The following is a 22,566-nucleotide window of genomic DNA, read 5'->3' on the forward strand; positions in this document are numbered from 1 at the left end:
CATTTACATTATACCAATGGCATACCCTACCCACTGTGAACCCTAGGCCTACCCTAAGCACGGTGGCCCAATGGTTAGGGCGCGAGCTTCATGATCGGAAGGTTGCGGGTTCGAGCCCCACCACGGCCAGTGTGTTGCGTCTTTGAGCAAGAGAGCTTAATTCCCAATTGCTTCACTCCACCCAGGTGTAAAATGGGGAGCTGCTGGGGGTAATCACAATCTAAGTCGCTGAGAGTACCTGCGCATCAGTTGCGGACTTGGTGAAGCGGAAATGATTCTGATATATCCTAACGGGCAAGGCAGTCGAATTCGGAAACCTCCGTGCGAGCAATGCAGTCGAATTCGGAAACCTCCGTGCGAGCAAGGCAGTTGAATTCGGAAACCTTCGTGCGAGCAAGGCAGTCGAATTCATCAACTATGCTCCAAATACGTATGCTATAGTCTGAGACCGAATTAAAATGACTAGTTTGCGTGTGCCACCAGGACAAAGGCGCGGCGTGATTGGGTGCTGACCTGCTCAGTACGGTATTTGTGGTCCGGTTGACAGGATGTCAGACGCGAACTAAACGTTTTAATTCTGTTTCGGATTATTATACACGGTGCTAAGATGTGATATATACCAATGAGCACTACCAGAGATGGCCAGAAGGAATTACTTTAAATATTCCATGATAATATCATTGCTTATTCTCATTATAATTGCTCTATTTATGTTACTTGCCCGGGGTTACTTGAACAAAATTATCATTTTTGGATCAGTTTGGCATCAGTTTTGTGCAAAATATTTTTGCATGTACCCTTATAAAAGTCCTTTATAGCTGCATGTGAAAATTTGGCTCTTACTTGGCTAATCCCGTTGAAGTCCATACAAACCTTAGGTCCTAATCTCTCACAAAGGGGATGTAGATTTCAAATGGAATCGCTCAGACAACTCCAGTTGAAATTCACACTCCCTGTGTGGAATATTTAAAGTCATGTCTTCTTCACAAGGTGTATGGATTTCGTCTGGACTAGCTTCATGTATTGTTATACCTAACAACACATTCATAAAATACATTATATAGCTGCACATGAACATTTATTTTGGCTTTTTTTTATATAATATACATCTTATCACTTTTTGGCGTTAAACGCATGCACGTAACAACATTTTATTTAAAAGTTTTTAAACGGCATGCGTTTATTTACTTAATACATCCCTTTCCTCACTTCTACCGCTTATAGCGAACATGATGTTTTAACTTAAGATAAAAAGCCAGAATCCCCAGCAAAAATACAAAACGTTTTACATAGAGCGTTTCAAGTTATACAAACGTATAGAAGTCAAAGTTTATTAAGGATTTTCGTTTTAATAACATTCAAAAACACGTTTGAACGGTTTTTTTTTGCAAAAATATTTATCAAAAAATATTTTACAATAACATTTTGACAACAGTTTTAAATATTGTTCTTGTGTTTTTCATATAAAACATTTTAAAAACGTGGCCTTTGCATAACCCAACATTTAAACGTTATTAAAACGTGTTGGCCATTTGCTGGGAATCTCATATTTTGGTATCTTTTGGTCAAAACGTTACACGTCTGCATTCTCTTCTCACTTTTTGGCGTTGCACGCGTGCATGATAGCTTTAAACAACAATGGTGCATTTTCAAACGACATGTCTTTAATTTTTCGCGCCAATTGGCGAATGTCGGGAATGATAAGCAACAACTCACGAAAGCGGTCGGCTCCTTCGTTGTTGTTCAGCTGCACGTGGTCATGTAGAACGTAGTATTGGCGCTTACTCAATTCTTCGATAGAAGATGGATCGGCGAGGTCTTCTGTTTCTGTAATAAGTAAAACCAAATCACGAAATATATAAGCTTGGTAATTGCAGTTGGAAAGGTTCTAGACACATCTTAACACTAGAAACATTTGCACGCAACTTCGGTAGAAACACCTCAGTACTAGAAACGATAGCACGCATCGGCATAATCGGTTTCATATTCTAAATTTCTGGATATCAGGTGAATTTGAGAAATACAGATATTTGGACCAATCTATGTTTACGACAGTAAAGTAATATACATCGAAAGGCTTCCGATAATTAAAAAATGGAACAACAACATGGTATAAGATACAGATTGGGCTATTTCAGAAAATAAGTCTATAGAGGAGTATTGCTTGTTCTCTGATGTTGACAAGGGGCAGCGAACGGCTCTTTTCAGAGCCACCAAACCTTTTACATCAGCAGATAGGCGAGATTTCATCTCATCTGGTATAGTCAGCAAGACATCTTCACTTCACGCATCACGCCAACTGACTGTTAAGCTTTCGTCAGGAGTAGCTCTGACTTCTTCAGGATAAAGTACCTAAGAATGAGACATGTAGGCCGCCCCTTGCCTACTGGTGGCTATGAAAATAGCCGTTCGCTGTAGAGTGTCTCTTGTCAACAGAGAACAAGCAGATCTCACTACCAAACCCTCACTACTACCAAACCAAAAGCAAAAATGTTATTTCAAGCATCATTCAGACAGTTCTAAATTTGTCCGACGGCGAACCCGCTAAAAACTTACACCATATTGTTATGAACTCCCGTCGTAAAAGCCTATCCCACAAATAGAGGAGTAACTTTTCAATAAAAGATTTCCAAGTTCGCTTTCCGAAAACGACTGAAGTTTCAGTTGCCAATGTTACTTGAAAAAGTTTGGAAATGCATTGTTAAATGAATAAACAATCACGGAAATGTCCAAGATGAGCTCTCACATTTGAGGATTTCTGACACTGAACTATTTTTCTGCTGATGGATTTGTTCGCCTTTGGACACTAAAAGTCCGAATTTCCAACAATTACGACTGGACAAACTGAGTCCTGAAATCCGAACTCCTCTGCAGGGGGTGTGCATCTATTTTCTGGAATAGCCAATTGCAAGTTTCTACTCACCTGGATTTAGAAAGTTGATGACTTTAAGGCACGCAAACTCCTGGAAACTAACCCTCAGTCGCTGGTACTTGGTCACCATCGCTGTCGCCATATCGATAATCTCCAGCCCTTCCTGTCCAAATCGTCGAAGCTCATCCTCGCTGGGTATGTAGTTGTTCAAAATAACCGCCAATTCGTGGAAGAGATTTGCCGGTTGCGAGTGCAGCGTCGACAGCAGCATACTCTCACACCAGCTGTTGCTTAGGAGCAGTGTAAGATCGGGGACGTTCAATCGGTCGTGAAATTGTAAGTTCTTGGACCACTGCACGTGTTTGTAGATCATCTTATCCATCAACTTGCACAAAAGCTCAAACAATTCAGGGTAGCCCGCGTTTTGGTTTTTATCCAAGCTCATTGGTAGACTCAAAGGCTCGATAGTGTGTGCCCTCTCTGCGTGGACTAAAGCTTCAACTTCAGGGAGGATAGCCAAGGGTGCCGATGACACAGCAGCCCGTGCAGCAGCGGCGGCCGCAATGGCAGCAGACGCAGCGGACATGTCGCCTGTGCTGGCACTTCGTGCGCGGTAAAATGCACTGTTGGGCGTACCTATAGAAAGGGCGGGGAAATCAAATCGGGCACCGACGGTGCCGGCCGGGGAGAAGGCACTACCGGGTGAAAAGGAAGTTGGGGATAGCTGGTCAGAGATGCCATCGCTACGGGTTGGACTGTGAATCATTTGTTTGTTGTCACTCTCTAGCTCGTACTCCTCTCCAGTCATGATGCGCTCGATCTCCTCTGGAGTTAGCTGTAAACGACAAAAATGAAACAAAGAAATTTGATTTAATTTGTCATCCAAGTGATTCGCAAAATATACACGTGACATACGACGTATTATAGGAAAAGGTTCTAAATAGAACCTTTTTGTCCTCTCAGGAAAACCCTCCCGCTTGAACCTCTCAAAAATGTTCTTTAATTTTGGAGAACCCTTAAAAGGTTCTGTATCACATTTTTGGGGCAATTTTCGACGGTTTTGGAACCATTTTTGGTTCTTTAGAGAACCTCTAACGGTTCTCCTGAGAGGACAATTTTAGAACCTCTATTTCTTAGAGTGTATACCCATTGATTATCGATTGATTAATTTAAATAAAGTAATCATGTCTGTGTTTTTTATTTGAATTTGCTTGGCTAATCGGGGAACTTAACATGATTATAGGAAGAAGAGAAAGATGGTGGTCAATATAGCAGAAAATAAAAGATGGCGGAAGAAAAATGGGAAGGATATACTTTTTATGCCGTTCACACCGCAGCGGCATGATCACATCAGCCAATCACAAGCTTGATCGTGTTTGTTTGTCTGCAATGCGCATGCGTTACGCCGCTGTAAGCGACATTTTGATACTCTTGACAAATGCTAATACTCATTTAATTATATCGACACCCTGCTATGATAATTGCCCAAGTCACTTTTTATAATTTTGTAAACAATTAAGTACAAAATACAGTTCAAGCATACATCAGTTACGTGATCACCATTTTCACTTCTGATTATTCCTTTTATTTGGTCTCATTTGTTCTTGTGCAAAGATTGGTGAATAATTATGCTTGAATGCATGCTTGAACCATTTTTTGTCTGTATGTATATCTTCCTTGAGTCAGTAATTTTTTTATTGTATCTCTAAATGTAATGATGAGAAGTATATAAAAGTACACATTTTCAGAAAGGAAATGATGCAAGGAATCCAACTAGCATAACAGATTCCTGCAAAAAAGTAACAGTTATTGAGAAAATCTCAAAATTTGATTTTAGTTTACTGACTCGAGGAAGGTATGGACTATAGTATATTTAAATTTCAAAAAATGACTTGGGCAATTATCGTAGCAGGGGGTACCGGGTGTAGTAGACCTATATATAAGTTTGCAAAGAATAAACGGATAAATGACACGTCACTTTTAGATCCGAAATTTGGGCAATTCCAGTTGAAATCCATACACCCCCTACGGAAGATGGCCTTATTCTTCCACACAGGAGAGCGTATGGAGTAACGCCATTTAAAATTGACACACATTTCTTCCACAGGGGCGTATGGATTTCATCTGAATAGCCAATTATTCAAACCATACACTCTTCAAACTGAACAAGAATGGGTCGGTTATCTAAGCAAGGTTACGGTCATGGTCATCGCATGCAAAATAACTTGATTTTGGGTGAGCGATTTTGATGTAAACAATTACAATAACGTCTCCACGCGAGTGCTCCACCACGTGAAGGAATCCACCCTCTTGCTTAATGACAACTTATAATGTACCGATTCAATTACGACTCTAAAAAATATTTATTTATTTACCCTTAAAATAAAAACACCACCACCATATTGCAATTGATTTGTATATAAAAGTAGGCCTATTTATGGAAAGAACTATAATCTTCAGGCCTTATAAAATTACTGTTTTGGTTCTCGTCCAGAGGATTTTCATGAATTCATGAGGGGAGGGAAGGAGGGAGGTTTTTTCTTCATTTTAAAATTTGCATTGTTACATGTAGTAGTTTCCCCATCCCCAACAGCGTTCGAGGAGAGGAGGGCCTTTTCTTTTCCTTTCTTCAAATGTGTGTTTCTGAGGGAAAAACCCACAAAAAGATTGAGAAACGATCCTTGTTCTATATTATGAACTTATTTATTCTGGTTGGCTTGGTTCGTCATGATTTTGACACCACAGAATGTATATACTCGTATAAACATTTCTGTAAATTTGAACTCATGACAAACTATCCGTCTGATGATCGGTTTACCCAATGATCGTAAGTGAGGGTATTCCGTGAAACTTTAAGTAACGGTTGCCTTGCCAGAGGTCTATACTTTGAATTTGTTTCTATAGCTCACCTGTAATGGGTTTGAGCACTTTAAATTCCAAAGTTAGTCACTTGTAAAGTAAACTTGTTATAATACGCCCCCACTATTTTTAGTGGTTGAGCACTCTCGACTACTTTTGGAGTAGAGACTGTTCTGGTTGGCTTGGTTCGTCATGATTTTGACACCACAGAATGTATATACTCGTATAAACATTTCTGTAAATTTGAACTCATGACAAACTATCCGTCTGATGATCGGTTTACCCAATGATCGTAAGTGAGGGTATTCCGTGAAACTTTAAGTAACGGTTGCCTTGCCAGAGGTCTATACTTTGAATTTGTTTCTATAGCTCACCTGTAATGGGTTTGAGCACTTTAAATTCCAAAGTTAGTCACTTGTAAAGTAAACTTGTGATACGGCGCCCCACTATTTTTAGTGGTTGAGCACTCTCGACTACTTTTGGAGTAGAGACTGTTCTGGTTGGCTTGGTTCGTCATGATTTTGACACCACAGAATGTATATACTCGTATAAACATTTCTGTAAATTTGAACTCATGATAAACTATCCGTCTGATGATCGGTTTACCCAATGATCGTAAGTGAGGGTATTCCGTGAAACTTTAAGTAACGGTTGCCTTGCCAGAGGTCTATACTTTGAATTTGTTTATATACATATATATGAAGTTTTCCTAAAGCATTCCAAAGTGTTAAAATTTTTGAAAAATTAAAAATATCAACAACAAAAATAACAACAATAAAAAAAACCATAAACAAATCGGACAAATCACACAAATTGAGAAGGGAGAGGGCGAAAACCAAATCATTAATTTTTTTGGCCTAATATTTGACTTCGTGCCTTAAGATTTAGGGTGGAAATATATAGACACGAAACGTGACCGTTTACCGAAACTTAAAGTACAGGTATTATATCGGGTGATTTTTGAGTTAGCATCTACTTTTGCTGCATTGTGGAACCAATGTTTTTTGGCATCCTTACACCTCTAATGATAAAAATAGAATTGGTTTCATTTCTTTTCTATGCACCCTATGCTTCCCACAAGGGGTCGAAGTTCATAATGGGGCCAAAATTTTAAATTTGTTCTATCAATCATGTAGCTAGGAATTAAAAAAGTTTTTTCTTTGTGGTCCTTTTTTAACCTTCGACCCCTCGTGAGAATCATAGGTGGCATCTAGAAAATTGGAACCAAATCTATAGTTCTATTAATATTTGAGGTGTAAGGATGCCAAAAACATTGTTCTATAATGTAGCAATATAATGCCCCCAAATACATAGCGCGATGTACTACTCAGTACTTGAAAATATCAGATCTAGAAGCTAGAACACATTGCCAAAACATTTTGTCCATCAAACCACAGAGTCTGATGTCATCAGCGGTCAATTCATGTGGTCATCTTGAGGTCACTCCGAGGGTCGCTATTCATGACATTCATCAATGCACCACACATGCGCAGATCGAAGCACATTCATACTAGACACAAGGTCACTGGTCATTAATGTGATAAAGTGAACGCATTTTCAACCCGGGGCAGTCAAGTAATCTCGTGGATGGGTCAATCAACATGCTGACCGCTACGTAAACTTTGCGCTTTGTCCACTTTATCGTAAAGATCCACTTTAATTTTGACCACTGACCAGATGCAAAATAAATTTCTTCCCATAATGCAACGCGAAGTACCCCAGGCATGGCATTATGGGCATACCCCTCGGTACTAAACCCCAGGATTGTTTGTGCAGTTCCTGGAACATCCAGCTCGCATCACGGTGTCTTGCTCCACATGGGGAGCTGTATGTACATTGCTTTCTGTCATTTATGTCGCAGTTTTTCATAAACATCTTTATGCATATTTTTATTTGTTCGGTTTGTTTCTTCTTTTTCTCTTTCTTTTCATTCTTTTATTTTCTTTCATTCCTGGCCTCCCTTTTTTACGAAAGAATAAAATAACGAATGAAAAAGAATAAAATGAACGAATGAAAAAAAAAAAACGAATGAAACGAAAAAAAAAAAGAACGAAAGAAAAAGAATAAAATGAAGGAATGAAAAGGAAAAGAACGAATTAAACGAAAAAAGAAGAAGAAAAAGAACGAAAGAAATGAAAGAATGAAAGAAGAGATTTTTAATTTAAAAATTTGACTCCCTCCTTGTCAAAATGTGCCAAGAATTGACAAGAAATATGCATTACCAATGATTACGACAGCAAATGCATGGTGGGATAATAATAACACCGCGAGTTTAATATGTGCATATACAGCCGGTCAGCATTGGTCAGTCAATTTTCAGGCCCGGCGACATTTCCTTGAACCTCCCACAAAAACCTTGGACATTTCATCGCCGGAACATTAATGTGTAGCAAGCTATGCCTCATGTGTTCCAAATAAAGTTAATTTCGATTTGTTGATTACCGTGATTACTTAAGTTATGCGTGTTTGGATGAATCAAGGACTTCTTCAGGAGTTGAAAGTTCCTTCAAAGTTTATCTATGGATGGCTTTACTTAAGGGGGTACTACACCCCTGCTCAATTTTGTGCCTATTTTTGCATTTTTCTCAAAAATTATAGCGCATTGGTGACAAGTAAGATATGTATATTATAGGGGCATGGACTATACAAATACTGCACTGAAAATTCAGCAACTCAAGGCAAGTAATTACTGATTTATTGATCAAATATTGGGTTTCCCTCATTTTTGACTGTAACTCCACAACTGTTGTCTGTGCTGAAATATAATTTCCAGAGTAGTAGTTGTAGTCCTTGCCCCTATATAATATACATATCTTACTTGTCACCAATGCGCTATAATTTTTTGAGAAAAATGCAAAAATAGGCACAAAATTGGGCAGGGGTGTAGTACCCCCTTAAAGGATGCAGAAGATGAAAAACATAAAGATGATATTATACATGGATAGGAAGTGCTATTGATTTAACATTGTTCATTAAATAAAATAAACTCATTATGAGCATGTTGTATGTTTATAAATGTTGCATCACGCTGATCGATGAAGTGTGCCATTTTCATTTGCACTTTTGTGATTCAGAATGTGATGATCGTTAAAGGTTCTAAAAAGGTTCTAAAGTTGTCCTCTCAGGAGAACCCAACCTTTAGCCTTAAAAGGTTCTCTAAAACCAAAAATGGTTGCAAAACCGTCGAAATGGCCCCAAAATGTGATACAGAACCGTTTTTGGTTCTTTAGAGAACCTTTTAATAAGGGTTTTTCAAAATTCAAGAACCTTTTTGAGGTTCAAGAGAGAGGGTTCTCCTGAGAGGACAAAAAAGGTTCTATTTAGAACCTTTATTTCTTAAGAGTGAGTAATGCCATGAACCCGTGGGTGGGGGGTAGTTGATGCTCGGGTTTCTCATTTGACTCGGGGGGGAACCATCAATCTTTGGTGGGTATGCTCCCTGGAATTCGGAGATGGTGGGCCTTTGGGATCTGAAGACGTACAGGGTATTTAAAAGGGGTCTTTCGGAGCTACGAGCTGTCAAAATCAAGGGTGTTTCTTGGCTCTCTGATTGAAAATCGCCCGAAAAAAACCCCACAGAAATGTGAGGAATGAGCAAATAGCTGCGCGGTCCAAAAACATACCCGTACTATCATTTGTGTATATAAAGGCCCCCTCCCTCCAGGATTTGACTATTGCACACTGTCAAAAATATCGCATCCGTCCCCCTCATATTTTATCCCTTGCATCAGCGAGTGAGTTTCGCTCAATCTGATAAAATGTTTATTTGTTTTTGTTTGTTTGACCGACACAGTGATCCGAGGTGATAGGTCTTTGCCTCTTCAAGCCGTACTTTTCTTTTCCCAGAAATTGACCAACATCTATTTTATTCTTTTGCAAATTAAAATAGTGTTTCACGCCAATTCATATCGTCATTATTTTTATTATTATCTTTATTCAGGATGTTTTCATAAACATGATTTTGGACAGAACGTGACCAATTGAAAGTGTGTTTTGGCCTTCAAAGACACACAACAATCTCATCCCGCGGGCTTTCCCTTTTAAATGACATAGATACACAAGATTCTACGGATGGCGCTCATCCTCATCTCGCCCTATCACATCCTCCATCCCACCATAGGCTATTCTTTGCCGCTTGTTGCACCATAGACTGTAGAAAGTTTTGAAGATCGGAAAGCCTTCTTCCCGTTTATGGGATGCGCGATCTAGATGTTATGTCTGTGGGGTAGAATTTGACCATTTCAAAAGATATCGGATTCGCCATTTATCCCCCACAATTCATTGGGAAGATGTATCCTAAATTGCGTTGCGGCGCAGTCACTATGGACCACAAGAGCCTCATCCCAATATCATAGTCCAATAACCTCAATTACATAATCATAGTGCAAAATTTGACCTCAAGTTGCAGAGTATGAGTTTTTGTACCTAAATCTTCAAAGGTCATTCAATGAATGTATTGAGGTTTAAGAACTGTTCCCCTGATAGATGAGCATGTTGTGGACCCTAGTGAGTATCACAATGATTATTGGTTTAGTATAACATGATGGATTATGGGATAGAGAAATATTGCAAATAATATTATATTTTTGTTTACAAAAGTCGTGTTCTACTATTATATTTCTTATAGTATTCTATATAAAACTAAATGACAAAAGAAAACAATGTTTTGAACCATGTAAGGCCGTGGTGCTTTTGTTTTCCGTAGTTGAATTCGGCAATCAGATATACTTGCAAATTAAAACAAACAAAGAAATGCAACTACATCTACTGTTCTATTTATAGTCTTCTAGAGCATTTAACTAAATGACAAAAGAAAACAATGATTTGAACCATGTAAGGTCCTGTTGCTTTTGTTTTCCGTACATTGAAATAGGCCTATTTTTTTGGAGACGAAAGTGTCCAGAAAATAACGCAGTGAATGCAGGCATGAAAACTGCATGGTCTTGAAAAATTTTCTGTGAATTTGATTCAGAAATAGGTTGAAAAACATTGAAAACAAAAATAACAAAAAACTCTGAAATCTAAAACGCTGAACATTTTCATGCCTGTGAATGAATTATATGCAGAATAAGGACTTTGTCTGAATTTTGTTTATGATTGAGCAATGAGGTATTTTTGTAAATTAAAACAAAGAAATACAACAAATAAACAAATATCATACAAACAAACAAACAAGCGCAAAACAAAATTAGTCTTGCGCACAAGCTTTCTCTCGGTCACGTTCCACGAAGGTTATTGTTACGTAACATTAATTAGGTCGTAACAATTAGTCATGTTCAATGTCATTTGCTAATCATATGATATAATTAATGCAATAGTTCGGACCTCCTCATCAGTACGGGTCAAGAACTCCTTGGATCTTGTCAACATAGTGCTTTGGACCACAATTATGGCCTCATCCCAATGGCATAGTTCAATAACCTCAATTAAACAATCATAGTGCAAAATTTGACCTCAAGTTGCAGAGTATGAGTTTTTGTACTCAAAATTTCAAAGGTCGTTCAATGAATGTACAGATCTATCATGTCTATTGGGGTCAAAGAATTGTGCCCTGAAAGATGAGCATGTTGTGGTTCTTAGTGATAGAGTGATAGTGCTTTGGCGCTATCCTATAAAACCTTGAGCCGACTACATGTTGATGACCATTCAGCTTCCAAGTTGAAAATCTTTCACTTTTGTCAACTTTTTTTCACTTTTATTGATAGACCTACGTTTCACTCAATGTACGTAGGCCTATTGGTATATATTATAAAAGGCGACGAAAAAAAATGGATTTTTCAAGTAGGGTCGGTCGGTCGTAATTTCTGGAGGCTAACCCTGAAATATCACCATAAACTTAAAATCTGATAATTTTTTTTTGCAAACATATTTTGAAAATGTATGATATTTTTAGCAAAAAGTTAAAAGTAAAAATAAAATTCTCCCAAAACGCAAATTCTGGGTCGGTCGGGCCCGTAATAAAACAGGGTGCTATTTTTTCGCCCTTTTTTCGTTTTTCTATAGCCCCACACAATTGTCGCGAGATTTGATTTGATTTTTATACACGTTTACTTTCCAAACACATGCCGAAGATTTTCGTATCAGGACAGGCCCATGCATGTACGTTTTAAAATCACTTAGGTCTATATGTATGTGAAAGTCACACGAATTCTTGGCTGCTCAAAGGGGTATTGACTATTGAGCATGTTAAAATTATCTGAAACTCTATGAGAGCTACAGAGTGGGATTCATAGAAACATGAAGCTATAAAATAGGTCCAAGAAAGTAGGCCACTCCGAGGGAGGCCATGCGGAAACGTTGATTTTCACATCAGCCCCCCCCCCACCCTACTTAAAAATACACGAATTCCCGTCTGCTCTCAGGGAGGTCTTAAACATCATAAACTTTGTGAAATTTAGGCGAAGCAGATGAGTGCACAACATCTTGAAGAGGGGGAGTTCATAGAAACATACCCTCTATGAGCGGAAACGTGTACAATTGTACTGTTATTTTAGACTGTTGACATTTAAACTAAATGTGTCCTTGTTTTGGTGAGAATTCAGTGAAGTTGATGAGAGGGGGGGGGGAATCCGGGGAAAATCAAATTTGTTTTTTCCAGATTTATGGCTTTTCATGCAGATTGATTGTATACCAGTATTGTATAAACATAACGTCATGACAACAGCATATAATATTGGTAATATTCCTGTTTGGTCAAGCAATATTAATTAGTAAGTTCTCCTTGAAGTCGTCATCCGTCTTCATTTGTATAATTACTTGACCAAATTCTGTTTTTTTGTTACTGTATACTTTCTGATACCCTTGACCACTATAATTATCCAGTTTCTGCGCAAAAGATGACCATGAAATGTAACAATTTATGCATTGAAAGAAAAGATAGATGAATAAGGCAATTTGGAACAAGTGGATATAAGTCTTCAAAACAAGCTTAAGATGTCGTGGTTCCTGTGGATTTAGAAAATACAAAAGAAAATGCAGAACCTGTCCATATGTGCGGATTAAAATTTTAACAGTATCCAACTTTGCGACAACCCCCAATGCGATATTTGTGCGAATGAGATTGGGTTGGAGGATCTTTTTAAGAATCGTCGTACACATTTCAAGCGAAAGACCTGCCTATAAGGGACGCACCATTAGATACTCAGGGGGTAGGAAGTTGGGGTCGGGGAAGATTTTTTTTTTGCCGCCGAAGGCGGCTGAAGTTTTATTTTTTTATTTCATGCATTTATACACAGTTAGGTGGGGGAAGGGTTTTTTTTTTTTAGTGTTGGTGGGGAAAGTTTTTTTTTGCTCATGTAGTGGGGAAGTTTTTTTGTTGAAAACTTCCTACTCCCCCTGAGTATCAAATGGTGCGTCCCTAATTGCGATTAAATCCATTAATCACGATTTTATTTGAGCACGTTTATGAAAATAAATGAAAGTTTTAAAATAAGGCTTGCATGTGCCATTTCATTTAGCATCGAGAGATTTGACGCGAGATGAGATGAGGGGGTCAAATACTGTCGACATGAAACACTGTCACTGTAATCATCACATTTCTCACAAAACTGGCTAAATAAATAAATAAAAATAAATAAAAATAAATAAATGTAATTAATTAATTAAAAGCAATAAAAATAAAAATAGATAACTAAATAAATAAATGTAAGCCCTAATTAATTTTAATAAATAAATAAATAAATAGTTTGAATTCGAAATATCTGCCCGAACTTGACAAACGATTCACGCAAGTTTATTTTTCCACTTATTCGCCAGCGAAGTGTTACGATTATCACTATGTCAACTGGATCACGCTTTTGAGTTCTGCACCACGATCGAAATGATCGCAATACAAAGTCTATGACATGTACTACCAATGTCAAAAGGTGCGTGATCAAGTTACCAGGGAGTTGTATAACCACTTCGCTGGCGAATAATACGAAGCCTTCAATTCAGCTCTTCCTATTCGCCGTATAAAAGTGACGTAATTAATCGGATTAACTACCATAGCAATAGACGAATACAATTTTGAATATATCGCCCTGCACTACAACGTTCACGCGGTATACCTATGTGTTCCAATATCTGTGTATGCATTGAACCATAGATGTCAAAGAAAGGCTGATCACTCGCACCTGTAAGATTATTATCTTTGAAAAGAGCGGTGTTGTATTCAATCTATGTTTGCTGACATACAAAGGTGATTAGTGTAATTTGCTTGTAGTGCAGGGTGATCTACTCAAAAATTGTATTCATCTATTGCTATGTTAGTTAATCCGATTATTACGTCACTTCTACGGCGAATACGAATATTATTGGTTTTTCAGTTTTCGTTAATAAACTGCAATAACTAGGTCTAAAAAATACAAATAATACATGTGTCATTTTCACATACCGGTAACTATACCCTGCGTGCACCTGCGATGTTAAGTCACACTCAGAGGATGATTTTTTAAAAGTACTACCCAACACTCCACCAGCATTTTGGACAGATATATTTACAATAAAAACACATTCAAAATGTTGGTCGATTTCACATTTTATGTTTTCTACAGAAGGTGTGAATTATCCTTTGCACACAATTCTAAAACAACATCTTTTGCACAGAAATCAATGGGATTTGAAAAGTAAAGTGGCAGTTGAAACTCTAGTGATAACACTTAAATCATCCTCTGAGTCACACTAGAGTCTATGGTCACACTCAGTGCAAAATTATTTAAAATTATATACGGGCCAATTTCAACTCAATTTGCAGCAGACTGAACAAGATGTCACCACGATCTGTGTCCTTATCTTTAAATGATATCACCTTCAAGGGAGTTTTAAATGGGCGGATTTGAGGAGGGGCTATTACATCCGGAGGTTGCACGCGAACTATTTCTGGTTCGAACCTTGGGTCTACACCATCAATGTCAGGGTTCGAAGCCTTGGTGTATGGCCTTTGATTGTAAGTCCAATGTCAATGTTAAGGCTATGGGGAAAGCCCTATCTGTCTGGTATGGGCCTTGGCCATGGATGGATGGAAGATCTCGAGGTTTAGTTTTTGGTGGCAAGCAAGCTGTCATTTAGTCGATCTGTGGTATTGGTGTCCGTGAATTCATGGCCATTGAAGTCAAGTATGAATGTGTGTGTAGTAGTATAATAAAGTAGTAAAGTATGTGTGTATATAGACTGTAAATATAGTGTAATGTATAGGCTATAGAGGAATCCAACAAAATTACGTTTTTGGTCAGGGTAGCATATAGAAGAGAAGTATAAAATGCCTTTTACGAACATTGACGAAGCTACAGCAACCAAATGAAGGAAAATGTTAAGCACTCTATGTGTGACCATAGACTCTGTATTCAGAGTCTATGGTGTGACAGATAAACAATATCAAAATGAAAGACGTGTGAAGTTCGACGCTCTGGAACATGATTAGCCGAATTGAACCCGAGACTTGCTTTCAGTTTAGTATGACAAGCCGTAGCGGACATAAATCCGCGAGTTACGCCCTACCACGCAACATTCAATTCCACACATCTACCTATCACCTCAGTATATATCACTAGGATCCACAACATGCTCATCTATCGGAGGCACAGTTCGTTAACCCCAATACATTTGTACATTCATTGAATGGTGTTTGAAAATTTGGGTACAAAAACTCATACCCTACAACTTGAGGTCAAATTTTGCAATATAATTGTTTAATTGAGGTTATTGAACTATGCCATTGGAATGAGGCCATTGTGGTCCATATTGTATTATCGGAAGGACTAAAATGGTAAACATATCATCATATTTGGTCCGAAGGACTATGAACTCACAATTACCCAGAATGCATATATATACAGAATTTATGTTATTTGAAAAAAGAAAAAAGAAAAGCGCAGTGATTCCGCTACGCACTGGCACAACGCCTAGACGTTGATTCACAAGCCTCAGCACACTTTACCATGTTTACAGGTTGTCGCTAGACGCTGACCACTGCGGCCCACATCATTCCATCCATTAAGACTTTGCAGCTTCAAGAAAACCCAGGGCGAGTTTTCAATCCAAAACCTTGTTGTGTGGATTAAAAAATACGTCGATTGAAAATATTGGCTTTTGATAAGTTAGCTTTTAATACATTTCTTCCGAATTCTTGGACATTTTGTACCTTGGGTTAACTTAACTGGGATATGAACAGATGAATAATATCTCTTTCGCTATTTAACATGTTAAATACTCTTCTTCTCTTTAGTCATTATCTCTTGCACTTGTTCTTCCCCACTTCCTTGTTTTCCTCAAAGCTTTTAACTCTTCCAAATAGCAAACGTATTAGCTTAATAAACCAACCACAATTAAGCCTGAATCTAAATTAAAACCGAGGACACCTAATAGAACATACAAATGAATAAAAACACTCAAGAGTTTATTTTTTGTGAAACTCAACTTAATGTTAGTAATGTAATTGCATTTCAGGCACATGTCGCTCATATATATATATGTATATATACATATTAACAAAATTGACCATAAATCAGTGATAGTAGTTAGTACCACATCACCTTGGAACCTACTTTACTACGATTTAATGCTATATTCCTATTTAGTATTAGAATCTTATGATAAATTCGGGATATAATGATCACTAGGATCCACAACATGCTCATCTATCAGGACACAGTCCATTAACCCCAATACATTTGTACATTCATTGAATGACCTTTGAAAATGTGGGTACAAAAACTCATACTCTGCAACTTGAGGTCAAATTTTGCATTATTATTGTTTAATTAAGGTTATTGAACTATGCCACTGGGATGAGGACATTGTGGTCCATAGTGGATGTTGATAAACCGATCTAAGCCAATCTTCTTCCACACAAAAAATATTTTAAGATGCTTTTAAAGAAATTCATAAAATTATTTTATAGCATTGCGTAATTTGTAGTAATTGAAAGTATTGATGCTACCGATATTGCGTTATTATTGCGATTCAATTCAATATCTATAATATACTGGTATAGATGGTTTTGTAATTAATACTAAGGTTGTATTAATTACGATTATGACTCTGTTTCATTATATGCATTTAAGCGACTAATGTTTTCAGATGGTTATTATAAATGTACACAGCCATTCCCCTTGACAGGGTGGTACCCTTGTATGCCTTGTAAATCTTTAGGTATACTCCTACCTGCAGTGGCGCACCTGACCGGGAGGAGGAGGAAGGGGATGGGGCTAGTGCCCCTGACAACGCAAAGAAAAAAAAAGAAAAATAAATATTCGCTGTTCTACCGTTTAAATACGCACATATTCGATAAACACCTTGATTTGGGTATCAAATAGCGTAAAAAAGTGTAAAATTACACATTTTCCCGCGCGAAATGAACCTATGTACCAACTTTTACTTCAAATAATATGAAACTGAAAATTTACTCGCACTGCGCGAGCAGATATCCCGGTTAAAATGAGCCCAACGCTCACTGGGTAATTTTTTCTTCTCCCCGATATCGCGACAGAAAGTTCAGGCACGTTACTGCCTGCATATTGATGTCGCATGTATCATCATGCAACATTATTATTACCAAATATGATTACGTCAAATATGGCCGGATGAATTGACTGAAAATGATAAAATTAAGTTAATTATTTGTATCATTAATGTAATTAGTTATGTAGCCTAATTATCAAAACTCTGGGAGACCTCTCCATGAACTATTTAACTTATTCATGCATACAAAGCGAAAGCTTCTTCACTATACCATATATCCTGGGGAATAGAATTAAGTAGAGATCTTCTTAAAACGAATATATTCAGCATTTTAAATAATGTGCCCCACTGCCAATACACCGCGTTAAATTAAGTTAATCTGTACACGCCCTCTATATACATTTACCTGAGTTGACACAAGCTATAGTATTCTCATGTTTATCAGTGTTTCATGAGCTCCCCAATTTTCGAATCATATGTAATTTTTCCCCCAAAAAATCGAGAGAAAAATCAAGGGTTCTTTTTGCTTGTGATGAACAATTATAGTTGTACTTGCGGGTTTACTTTTTCATGATTATAAAACATGATGCATATCATGCAAGCCATTGGTGCAACAACTTGTGGCAAGAAAAGTTCCAAGTTCACCAACGGCTAGGTCATTTCTGAACTAAAACCGTACGTGCTAAATATGAACTTGTAAACAACATCAAGGTTCTTACGATAAGAATATGCAATCTAATACCACTTTATGATATGGTTCTATACCAAGCATAATAACGACACAGTAGGCAATATTATTACAATTCAGCAGACAGCCTCCACATTCATAACTAATGGCTTCTAAAAACGGCAAAGGTTATGTAAACTTAAGCCAGCGCCGTGTGAGCCAGATGAACGATATCTGAAACATTTGTTTGATCCCAATTACCAATTTATAAACCCTTAAAATTAAAAAATGACAAGACAAATAACCAATTTCAAAATTTATTTTGCAGTTGTGGAAATGGTCAAATATGGCGCGAAAATCAGTTATATACGGTTTGAACACGTTTGGTTGTTACGTAACAAAGTATTTTTTTTTACAATAAATGTCATATTTGAACATTTCCTTGTTCATTCAAAATAAATAGTAACATATAGAATTGCTGATTCATACGCAGTGGTAATAAAATGAAAGTAAATTAAATTAAACTTCATCAGAAATACATCAGAGCTAACAACAACATCGGCTGATGACGGGGAAGTTCCTCGAAAGTGCTCCCGGTAAGCGAAAATAAAAAACAAGTATAGGGGGCCTAGTGTTGAAGTTTAATTTAATTTACTTTAAAATAGCAACATGTTTGGTCTCTGATTTCTTTTCTAATCTTGTTTTCTTAGTATTTATTTACTTTATTTATTTATCAGTCAGATACCAAATTTTCTTTCAATAATCTTATAGGCCTATTTTCCCATGGCCTATAGTAATTCTTATTCTCTCAATTTCTCCATTCTTTTCCTTCCAATTTGTTCGTGTTCTTTCGATAGTTTTAAGGGGGTACTACACCCCTGGCCAATTTTGTGCCTGTTTTTGCATTTTTCTCAAAAATTATAGCACATTGGTGACAAGTAAGATATGTATATTATAGGGGCAAGGACTACAACTACTGCACTGAAAATTCAGCAACTCAAGGCAAGTAGTTATTGATTTATTGATCAAATATTGGTTTTCCCTCATTTTTGACTGTAACTTCACAACTGTTGTCTGTATTGAAATAAAATTTCCAGTGCAGTAGTTGTAGTCCTTGTCCCTATAATATACATATCTTACTTGTCACCAATGCGCTATAATTTTTGAGAAAAATGCAAAAATAGGCACAAAATTGGGCAGGGGTGTAGTACCCCCTTAACACATGTTTTACAAGTACACAATAAATGTTGACAGTCATGTAACCTAACATCAAACCATCGTCATGCATGCTCGCCCATCACAACATCTTCGATTATTAGCATGCAAATTAAAAGTAAATCGGGTTCTCATCTTACAATAGAATGAATGCATTGTCCTTGAGCGGACTTCATAAATAGCCACTGGAACGGTTCATGGTCGGTACATTCAGCCCGCACTCAAAACGTGTCAGAAATGTTGCATGTGCTATATTATGTTTTCGTATGGATGCAGGTGATGGGATCCTTTTAAAAAAGCTTACTTCGATTTGATGAGATTACGCCAAGGACAATTATGAGTTTTGATGATGAATCATAAGCGTGATCCGAAGTTCATCCAGCCAGCTACTGATGAAATTATAACACGGTTATTGGTTATTAAACTAGATTTATGACATATGTTTATTTTTTATTGTATTGTATTAACTAATTAATGTTAAATTTATTTATTTATTTATTCATGTATAATTAGAGGTTTCAGGAGGATTTCGTGATCCTAACATCCTCTTTTATAACATTTTTTTCAGTAGATATCCACGAAAAAAGCCAATTTCCAAAATTTGAGTCGATTCCGATTTTGCGTTTGCGAGTTATGCATGATCATATGTATTTATGTTCCATTTATAGGCTATGTCCATATAACTAAGTTATAAGCCACTGTTGTAATTTCAAATTTGACGATATTTTTGCTATTAAACGAATTAATCTGCAAGAAATGTTGGTACACAAACATTATGTACCCAGAGGTTTCCAGTGGTATAAGAATCTTAATTTTTTCAAAAAAAGTGGGGGGGGGGGGGTGATGATGTGGATCACGAAATGCCATTTTAAAGTATTGTTTTTAACCGCGAAGCGCGGGACTCCCGCTAGTTCAAAATATTTGACATAATTATACAGTTATTGAGCGAAATAACGCATTTCAAACCAAAATATCGATGTTCTTTTTAAATTATTTCATATAAATGGTGAACTAGGACAAATTTATGATATTATTAAAGATAAAGAGGCAACGCCCACTTCAAACTTTTCTCATATTGATTTGCACACAAATGTACACGTGTGTGTCAAGGTTTTCAAACTTAAGTTCCCATCCTAAAACAACTTGTTTGCATTGCAATTGGCCAAAATTAACACTAATTTCTATTTTGAAAAGGATCCAACAAAATAATCATGTAACTAATATCAAAACTTCAGCTTTTCTTATCATATTCGTCGACCATGACCGATATATGTGTTATCTCTCAAGGCGACGTTTAATGGCATGAATGATGATATACAGAAATCATATCCCGTACTTTAAAAATTAAATATTAGGCCCTATATAGTGGTCATCTTCTTGAGGTAAAGTTGACGATCATTGCGCCGGAAGGCAAAAGCAAAATATGCCTACAAAGAAAGAATTTAAATAAGAACAGAGAAGAGAAGGAATACAAAAAGACAGATATAGGGTGTATTAAAGAAAATAAATAAATAAATAAATAAAATTAATAAATAAATAAATAAATAAATAAATAAAAAGAAAGAAAGAACAAATAAAGAAAAAAGAAAGAAAGAAAGAAAGAAAGAGGAAAATGAAAGAAAGAACAAATGAAAAAGAAAGAGGAAAGAAAGAAAGAAAGAAAGAAAAAAAAGGAAAAAGTAAGAAGAAAGAAAAAAGGAAAGAAAGAAAAGACAAGACAAGACAAGACAAGAAAAGAAAAGAAATGAAATAAGAAAAAAAACGGGGAAGAAAGACAGAAGTAACCTGGAATATCATGAATATGGGGTAAAATAAGAAAGCAGTGAATCGTTTGTGACTCGACCACAGAAAATATTTCAAGAATTTCATAGTAATACGAATAATCTTACTTGAAATAATAAATAATTATACACTATGAAAATACAACCTTCATGATAACAATAATAGAAGACAATTATTGTCTCTTTGAATTGACAACGACGACAGCAAAATGAACTTTAATGGGTTTTTTTACTTACGAGAGTTAAAGGGGCATTTCGTGATAACTCTATAGCACGCTAGCTTTGGGGATAGGTTCGATCATTTCCTTAATTCAATAGACCCTAGAAACTCAACTTTTTTTGGAAAGACGAGGCTGTGTATTAATACGAAGTATAATGCCCCTGTTGCAAAATGTCTTTTAATGTTGAAAAAAAAACCCCACCTCAAGTCAAGTCAAGTCAAGTTAAACTTTATTAATCCATTTCTGGAAATTACATGCACATATGAGATCATAAAACTACATTATATTAGAGAACAAGCATTATACAAAAACAGTTATTATAAGCAAAATGAAATTCAAGGGTACTCCCTAGAAATGGAATGAAAACATAAATTAACGACGGTACTTCAAGTTATGATAAAAAATAGCTTGAGGAACAAATGAGTTCAGGTACCTATCTGTATTTGCACGGGGCAGTTGCATACGACCAGATTTTGAGTTATGGTGATATGACAAGCGATGGTGGAGTGGATGTTGGGGATCCTCCATCACATCGGTGAGCTTTTTCAACAAAAGATCAGTATACACTGTCAACAGTGCCGCCAAGAGCCATTACGGGCCCAGGGTAAAATGAACGACAGGCCCCCCATTTTTTAGGGGCCCCTGAGGCCTGAGGTCTCTTTTCTTTGCTTATATGGGATCCACTGCACCTCAACTATGAGACATTTTGCAACATTTTCAATAATACAAATACATTGGCTATACATATAATGATTTATAATGTATAGTATTTACAAACACATCCCATGGTATAATAACAATATGTTATTATAATCATGATAATAATTAATTATTTATCAAACTAATAGAACACCAAGCGTGAATCGATACAGTTGAACCCCATGCATTTACTTGATATTAATTGGCACAACTTTTTTAGTGGCAACTAGCTTGTAGCGCCCTCTGTGGCAGAAAAGAAGAGTTGACAAAATTAATTCGGCCACTAATTTTTCATTTTTAATGTTATTTTATAGATTGATTTTTAAATGTTACCAGCATCAATGCTATACATTCATAAAACCTGCAGAAAATGAGAAAAGAGGATTGGCCATTCACACACTGAACCTCTTGTTTCTATAAATATTAATCTACGAGGAAATGTTTTTGAAAGTCTGTGGTTCCACTCAAAGGTTTGTAACGAAAAGTGGTATTGGTTTTAAAATTAGGAAAAGCACTCGCATAGCTCACTTTCATTCATATAAAACAAAATATAATTCGACTGTTCAGTGCCAGAAGTGAGTAAATGAAATAGCTGCCATGTGTAGAGAGGAGTATATTCTACTATGTAAATTACCAGAAGTTCACAGGGCAGCCGTGATAAATAAATTTCGGGAATAAAATTAGATGAAAATGTGACATATTGTCAGTCTGCCGTAACAACAACAAAAATAGTTACATACTTTAAATACAGAACCTTGAACCATATGTCAATTATTCATATGCAACATGGCTTAATCAATTTCAAGGTAACTG

At 36.7% G+C, this 22,566-nt stretch overlaps 1 protein-coding gene across 1 annotated transcript in view; it reads right to left on the reverse strand.

Moving 5' to 3' along the window:
• Positions 1-297: 297 nt before the first annotated feature.
• Positions 298-22,566, reverse strand: part of LOC140138825 (nuclear receptor subfamily 6 group A member 1-like) — a 63,119-nt gene continuing 40,850 nt past the window's right edge. The window contains exons 4-5 of the mRNA XM_072160596.1: positions 2,924-3,707; positions 298-1,827 (exon numbers count right to left, since the gene is read on the reverse strand). Coding sequence (XP_072016697.1) covers positions 1,595-1,827; positions 2,924-3,707 — 1,017 coding nt within the window. The 3' untranslated portion in view covers positions 298-1,594. The remainder of the gene's footprint in view (positions 1,828-2,923; positions 3,708-22,566) is intronic.

The sequence above is a fragment of the Amphiura filiformis genome, chromosome 18 (genome assembly GCF_039555335.1).
Source record: "Amphiura filiformis chromosome 18, Afil_fr2py, whole genome shotgun sequence".
NCBI lineage: Eukaryota > Metazoa > Echinodermata > Ophiuroidea > Amphilepidida > Amphiuridae > Amphiura > Amphiura filiformis.